General features: G+C 49.5%; 1 protein-coding gene across 2 annotated transcripts; it reads left to right on the top strand.

Moving 5' to 3' along the window:
* The first annotated feature begins 1,285 nt into the window (after positions 1-1,285).
* Positions 1,286-7,577, top strand: LOC135830885 (neurexin-1b-like). 2 transcript variants are annotated; one of them, XR_010556125.1, is made up of 4 exons: positions 1,286-2,510; positions 3,636-4,952; positions 5,497-7,288; positions 7,319-7,577. XR_010556125.1 is itself a non-coding variant. In XM_065343101.1 (3 exons), exons 1-3 carry the CDS (start codon positions 1,769-1,771, stop codon positions 6,906-6,908), a joined length of 3,471 nt encoding a protein of 1,156 aa, XP_065199173.1. In that variant the 5' UTR covers positions 1,286-1,768; the 3' UTR covers positions 6,909-7,577. The 2 variants fall into 2 exon arrangements, 1 of the variants encoding a protein (XP_065199173.1); XM_065343101.1 differs by having other exon boundaries at positions 5,497-7,577.
* The last annotated feature ends 371 nt before the right edge of the window (positions 7,578-7,948 follow it).

Raw genomic sequence — 7,948 nt, 5'->3', positions numbered from 1 at the left:
AGTCTGCGGACGCAGGCGGCTCCTTTTGCAAGTTTTGGACTTGACTTGTAGTTGTACTGCAGTGCAGTGCAGTGAGTGGTACGACTGCTGCCTTGTGCTGGTAGTAGAGTCTACTCGATACGCGTATACAGTGTATTTACATGTACTAAAAAATATATTAAAAAAAAAAAATCCGCCCGCCCGCCCGTAAAAAAAATGTCCATGTTAGTCGAACCACACACCTTCTTTAGTTTGGCCTTACTAGTACTTGCAAGTAGTCCTCGGTGTTGTCACGAGTCAAGTCGCCAGACTACTGCTGCATACCTGTGTGTACATGTACCGACTCCGTGACTCGCTACGTCACACTCACACTGTGTAGCTACTGAAGTACTTAGTTGCATGATGGGCATTGATGGCTGAAGCCAGTGACTCTGAGGACTCTGCGGTTGAGCTCCAAGAGGATCACTGTATGCGTGGGTATTGTGCTACATAATTGCACAGACTAGACGTCCCCGCACCCAAGACCCCAAGTCCGTCGAGTGACCTAGTACACTGTAGCTGCACTCACTTTTACTTAGTTTTAGACCAGTCAGGCAGTTACCTCCTCGTTCACAATGATCAGGTGATGACACTGACTCAGGGATTCCTGGGAAGCCTCCGCGGCGTCCGCACCTAGCATTCACCAGTAGATCTACTAATCCGAGCAGTACACTGTACATGTACTACTACTACTAGTAGTTATCACTGCACTCACTGTCAGAATCACCTCACTGCACTATCTCTTGCCAATGACATAATAATCGTAAGTTTGTAACAGTTACTGTTCTGTGCAGTTGACGATGTACGTATATGTGTGTCTGTGTGGTTACCGACGCTGACAGACTCCGTCTGCACACTTCTTCCTTCCGCTGTTTCAGGTTTTTGCAGTCGAGTCCCTCGACCTCAGCTGCTTTATTTCTTGATGACGCCATGATGGCGTTGTCCGTGATCCAAAGCCAAAAAAAACATACCGTCGACACCACTTATAACGAACTCACATAATTATAACGAATTTCGTGATACATGTAAAAAATAATGAACCGTTCCATGCTAGCTCATGTCAATGTTTGAACCCATACAACCATTGTAGCGAACCATTTCGTTTCTAACGAACCTTATCTTGAAGGGACGCATATGCAGACCACGTTCACTCATACTGCCGCATGCCATGGGCCACATGCCAGTATAACGGACTTCGGCTATAAAGAACTAATTCTCCTTCACAATGGTGTTCGATACATGTATCAGGAGTCGAGTGAGTCCATAATAATTATTATGTAAGCTGTACAGTAGTAGATCTACTTGCCTCAGTTCAACTGTAGATCTACTCTGTAGTGACAGAGGACGATTTTCTTGTTACTCCTCAGTCTCCAATGCAGTCTCCTACAGAATCAGCACATGTGCAGTCGCTAGTCGGTCCTGTAGATCTACTCACTGAGTAGATCTGCTGTGGTAAAGTAACGTTAGTTTTGAAGGAACGATACTGAGTCCCAGGCCATGGGCCGATGCAGGGGGCGATTACTTGGTGACACGGCTAGGCTGATGTGAAGCTAGAAGTCAGCCAAGACTGAAGTTCAGATCTACGAGTAGATTCGACACTGGAGCCGCCGAGGTTCACTGGAAACGTACCATCATTGAACGGTCCAACCGTTCCACTGTGAATGCGACTTGGAACAATTTTTTTTGTGGTGAAGGCTTGCTGGATCTTGTCATCGATACGTAGCAGTTGGGACTGGAGATCGAGAATAGGATGGCTGGCCATGTTCGTCGCAGTATTCCCACGATGGTTCTTCTGGGAGTAGCGCTGGTGGTAGTGGTACTCTGCCCTGCGGTGGTGGTGCTGGCTGTTTCCGCAGCTACTGTGCCGCCGGCAGTGTACGCTGACCTTCCGGCTTGTCGCGCGGAACACGATCACGACGTAGGTCAAGCCGTGTCGCAAACTGGACTAAACATCAGCGTGCAGTTTAGCAGTCATGCGGGCAGTGGTCAGATACTCGGCGTGAACAATCCTTCTGGTCCACGCTTTACCCTGTTCGTTGACGATTACAGCTTGGCGTTCGCCCTGTACGAGAGTGGAAGCGTGGTTTTGTACACGCTCCGACCACCTCGTGCAACATTCAACGGGCGAGTTCACGCATTGCTGATGACCCTTGTCAGGAAAGAGGATGGTCGTCCGGAAATGCAATCTCTGCTGCTGGATAACACAACCTATGAGTGGAGGGAGGTTGCTAAGAACAATGCCAGCAGTGCATCAAGTGCAGCGGCTCCAGTGCCTTCGCCAAACGCCTTCAGTAGCTGGGACGCGTGTATCTATGGTATGGCGGTGAATGGCAAGATTTCTGATCCGACGCGCACAACCAAGATGCGATTGTTTGCCGATGGAGCGTGGTGCTGCGACAAGCATGCGGCTGGCAATCAGTTCATAGGATCGCCATCGACTGGTTTGGAGAACAGTTGTGGCTGTGGACGCAAGACAATGTCATGCATGCAAGGTAAATGGGATGTACTATTGTACACACTTCCCCAACACATAGTGGCAAATGCTGAACCAATCTGTTCGAACTGTTCAGCATTTTCCGTGGGCATGCAGTCAAGCGTGAGCTGCAGAAGAAGATTAAAAATGAGGAACGAGTGTGCGTGTGCACATGCGATTGTGTGCATCTGCGTGTGTGTGTGTGTGTGTGTGTGGGATTCACTGGCCAGAAAAAGTCACTTCAAATAGCTGTATGGTGTAGACCAGGCTGAATAGTGATGGTCAATTCTTCAGCCTTGCAAGCTGTTGAATGGTGCAATCCCAGCACAAGTTGCTATGGCTTCTGCCGTAGCATTGCTATCATCGCCTCCGGCGATGGGCGTCAAAGGTCAAAGGTGTGTGTGTGTGTGTGTGTGTGTGTGTGTGTGTGTGTGAGAGAGAGAGAGAGAGAGAGAGAGAGAGAGAGAGAGAGAGAGAGAGAGAGCTGCTTCAATCAGCCATGTGGTGTAGACCAGGCTAAAATTAGTGGCGGTCAATTCATCAGCCTTGCAAGCTGTTGAATGGTGTAATCCCAGCACAAGTTGCTATGTCTAACAAAGCTGTTCGCTATCATGGCTACCACGGTGGGCAGGTCTGAGGTCTGATATATGAGGTGAGAGAGAGAGAGAGAGGGAGAGAGAGAGAGAGGGAGTGAGTGAGTGAATGAGTGAGTAAGTGAGAAAAAGTGGGAGAGGGGGGGGGGGGTAGTGCCATTGGTTGCAGGTCACAGAAAATACTCTAACTGTGAGTTGCTGAGTGCACATGCATAGAGCAGCACAATGGGTCGGTTTCATAGAGCAGTACAATGGGTCGGTTTCATAGAGTAGCACAATGAGCCGGTTGCATAGAGCAGTACAATGGACCGATTGCATAGCATAGAGCGGGCTGATTGACTAATTGCACACACTGTAGACCTGCACAACGGCACAATGGCATAGAGCAGCCTGATGGCCTGATTGCATAGCGGTGTTGCGGTGTTGCATAGCGGTGTTGCATAGCGGTGTTGCATAGCGGTGTTGGATTGCACCTGATTGGCCTTTAAACAGGCAGTAACATGTCGGCGATGTGTTTTTCTTGACCATTTGTGCTTTATGCATGTGTGCAGACAGCCTAATTGCATCCTTCCCTGGAGATGCTAACATCTACTTGCCTGCATTGCCCGTTGATGTACGCTGTGATACCAAAGAGCACCCGCTCACCGTTTTGCAAATTGAGTTTCAGCTCTCGTCTCAAACCAACAGTGCTCTGCTGCTGAAGCTGCAGTCGCAACGTGACGTGTTCGTTCAGGTCATGCAGTTTGGGAATAAAGTGTTAGCTGCCCTCTTGCAGAAAAGCAAGTCAACAGTGATCATGTCCAACGCACTGCCACTGAGCGACTCCTGGGTGCGCGTTGCTGTGTACATTCGACGGACAGCCATTCACCTGCTCGTCAACGCCGAAGCCTACACGGCCGTGTATCAGCCCATGCTGCTGCGCGACGAGTGGCGATCACTGCGCTGGTCTGTTCTGGTGGGTGGCGGCGGCAATACAATTGGATTATCTCCCGGTGGTGACAATTATTATGGCTGCATGAGACGTGTGTATGTGGATGGAAACCATGTTCTGAAACTAGCAAGCATTGGAGCAGGAGAAACTCAATCCCAAACAATCCGCCAGGGACAAGTAACATTTGGCAGTCGCTGTGAGCCTAAACTATACCGCTGTAATAACGAGGCCCTGCTGCTCCTGTCCAAGAAGTCATCCTTGCTGATTTCCGATACTAGGCTGAAACAGCTGGAAAGCATAGCGTTTAGCTTCAGGACTGCCCAGCACAACAGCACAGTGCTAGGCTTCCTCGATGCGCAGAGCACAGATCCTCCTGCCGGGGGTGTTTTCATCAGCAACAGCCTGCTGTGTGTGCATATCGGAGCACAGAGCAGGTGTTCGCAGAAGAGCTATAGCGACAAGCAAGTACATGCAGTGAAAATCTGGCAAACTCGCACGCAGCTGGTCATGCAAGTAGATGAGAAAGAGCAAGTCGAACTGGAAGCACCCTCACTGCCATCAAGTCCAAAGCTAATAGGTGGCTTGAACGCCTCACAGGTACTTGTTGGCGGGCCTGAAAGCAGATGTGTCAACACTGCAGTCGGCACAGGACACTTTCCAGCATTGGGTCATTTCGTGGGGTGCATTGGACAGCTGCGCATCAATGGGCTTTGCTTTTCAGCCGAAGCTGACTTCCCCTGCTCGTCACAGCGCTACCTGGCCGCAAATGCTACTAATTCCTCGTGGCCTGTCACTGATGGCAGCATCAGCAGCTGTGATCATGATTTCTGTGCTGGACAGGAATACTGCCGGAACTCTGGCGCATGCCAGTCGTCGTGGACTGGCCCAACATGCAACTGCCAGCAGACAGGGTATTACGGACCAATGTGCCAGCATGGTACGTATTTGATACTAATGAAATACATTGCATTAGTATTGGTTACGTTAACTAGGGTTGCCAATAGGCCCTATGGCAAAGGGTCGAATGGCCACAGGAGTTTTTAGAGTAGTTGTGTGTTCGTGGCGAAGTGCTTGGGGAACGCATGAGAACTGCCCACCATTTGAAGGTGTTCTTAGGCATCCATTGGAAGGCATTTGAAGCTTGCTATCATCCTGTGAATCACTGCCAATAATTTGGGATGGGGAAAAAACTGTGTGCAGCATCACTTTTGCTGTTTTCTCCCCCAATTTCCATGGCTCACTGCCGCTTGGCTGTAGTTCAGAAGTGTGTGCATCACAACCCTCCAGGGTACTTCCCACGCAAACAGGTGGGGACTAGAGCTCAATTCACACATATTCTCCCATCTAATCCGTGACCTACCTCCAGAATAGGGGCTATGCAAAAGACATCATGGCGTGCAGGTACTACACTATTTGAAATACACCAGAAATGCCTTCTTGTTTGTTTTTCACATTGATCTCTTCTTTCGATTTGTGCTTAGAATCGACAATGGTGACTTTACGCTGTGATCATTTCCTACACTTGGACACGAGTCGGTTGAACACAACTGCAGGACTTTCGGTCATGTTCAGGTTTGACAATACCGATCCAGACACTGCAGTTGCTCTGTTGGCTGCATATGACCCTGCCGGTCGGCCAATCCTAGTCATTGAGAAATCAGCAGGGGGATTTTTCATGGCTATTCCTCAACGGCAAACCTACTCATGGGCAAGCAGTCGCAACACTTTCCTGCCGGCAAGTCGCAGTCGGGGTTTTGTGCACCTGATGGTATCCAGTGACAGTGTCACGCTGGACGTGCAGGGAAAGCAGGCACAGATTCTGCTCTTCCTGCCCCTGGAAATCACGGCGGTGGTGATCGGTAAATATCGGCCGATCGAGGAACTGACTCTGGTGACCGGCCGAATCCCCAAGCCCCTGTGCGGGTATATCAATGAGGTTCTCGTCAACGGTGACCATGTCCTGGACGGCTACCCCACACCCACGAATGACATTGTGCGAGGCACGGCTCTCCTGGGATTGCACTCAATGGTGACTCACCCAGTGTTTCTGCAGAACAGTCACGTCCGCTCAACCATCAGCCCTCCCACGACCCAGGTTGCTGTCTCGGTGGAGTTTCGCATTACAAAAAGCACCGACTTGCATATAGTGCGCATGCAAGATTCACAGAAGAATATCGTGTTCATCACCCTTACCGAAAGCAACATGTTGACGTTAGACAATCGGCAAACGGGAACTAGCCAGCCATTTGCAATGTCTTGGAGTACGATACCGGACTTTCACGATGGACAGTTACACGTACTTCTTGTGTACTTGATGAATGGCTATATGAAGGTCGTACTGGACGGTTTCAAGTCTAGTCCTCTCAATGTGACCGGCTCTGGTTCCATAACGGATGTACGCTTCGGTGCACGGAATTTTGTTGGGTGTTTGAGCAGTGCGGTCGTGAACGGAATGGAAGTTGACCTGCGGAACCAGGGCAATGCGTCTGTGAAGCACCTGAACTACTGTCCAAGTTGTGTACCGGAAAGATCATGTAACCTGGGCTATTGCATAAATGTCGCAAGCAGCAACAGTTTTGAGTGCAGATGTGCAAGCAATGGAGATACGGACAGATATTGCCGATCCTCCGAGCCGTCAACACTTCCGAAAAGCCCAACGCTGCAGAGCGGAACACTGAACGGAATTGAACTGGCTCAGTCTGGTTCTGGATCGACCGGTTTCTCGTTGCTCTTTCTGATTATCCTGGTAGTCTTCGCCGCGCTCATTATCATTGCTCTTGTCGTCTACTTTCAGCGGAGGTATGTCCATCGCCATAATGGTCACTACTACCCGCAGCAAACACCGATAGACAGCGCAGATGGCAGAGCAAACCAATTCGAAGAGTGTCTGTAGAACTGAGCCTGTGCAAATCAGCAAGGCACACATCAGCCAGACAGCATGGATTCCATTAGATAGCTTACGTTCACTTGGTAGCCTTCAGCAGCAAACAATCACGGCGTATTAAACAGGCAATGTTCTGTGTTGAATGCGAGCTCTTTGGCACCGATCCACTCGATAAAATTAATAGGTGACTTGCGTTAGTCTACGGTCGGCTATAAGTATCAGTACTACTTCTGAAGTATGTTTCTGAATACAAGGCGCACTGCACACATTTTCTCATTGAAGCCGTTTCGTATCTTTTCTGCAAGATGCTGTAACTGTTACTGAGTCAAAGTGCTGTGAACTGAATCAGGTCAAACTGTGCTGACAGCTGCAATCATAAGCACCAGTAGGTGCTCCATCGCAGTCATAAGCACCAGTAGGTGCTCCATCGCAGTCATAATGCGTGTCGCTGGTGCTTGGGTAGCCATTGCTGTGGTGCCCATGCCTAACTTAGATACTTCTCTCATTGCCAATAACACGTACACCAATCAATCACCTTGTTAACCTCCATCGGCTAATATTACTGTACAAGGCTGTGTACCCTGTACACTGTACACTGCACATGATGCTAGGTAGAGTTTGTTTCTTGTATGCAGTATCATCCAGTGTACTTTTAAAATAAGGTTTATGTACTCTTGCCGTCTTGGTATTATACTAATTATAGGTATAAACCACACGGGTTACTGTCGGGTTACTGTCGGGTTACTGTCGGGTTACTGTCGGTGTGATCGTGAAGAGGTAACAGTGTATGTGGACAAGGTAATCGCAAATTACCGGAATTTTTATGCGTTGTAAGGTCCGATCCATGTGTGTGTGTGTATGGGGGAGGGGGGGGGGGGCAGTTGTGTATTTAGCGGCAAGCAGTGCAAGCTTGCAGTGAGATTTGAATGGCAAAGTTCGTTGAATGGCATGCCGGCAAGCGTCACTGCCCCCCCCCCCCCCCCCCCCCCCTCATAGCTTGCAACCCTGCACACCCACATCTATGTGGCTTTTGCATTCCCATTCGGCGA

The sequence above is a fragment of the Sycon ciliatum genome, chromosome 1 (assembly GCF_964019385.1).
Source record: "Sycon ciliatum chromosome 1, ocSycCili1.1, whole genome shotgun sequence".
In the NCBI taxonomy this organism is placed as follows: Eukaryota; Metazoa; Porifera; class Calcarea; order Leucosolenida; family Sycettidae; genus Sycon; species Sycon ciliatum.
The sequence above is the reverse complement of the archived record's forward strand: the minus strand, read 5'-3'. Positions and strand labels throughout refer to the sequence as shown.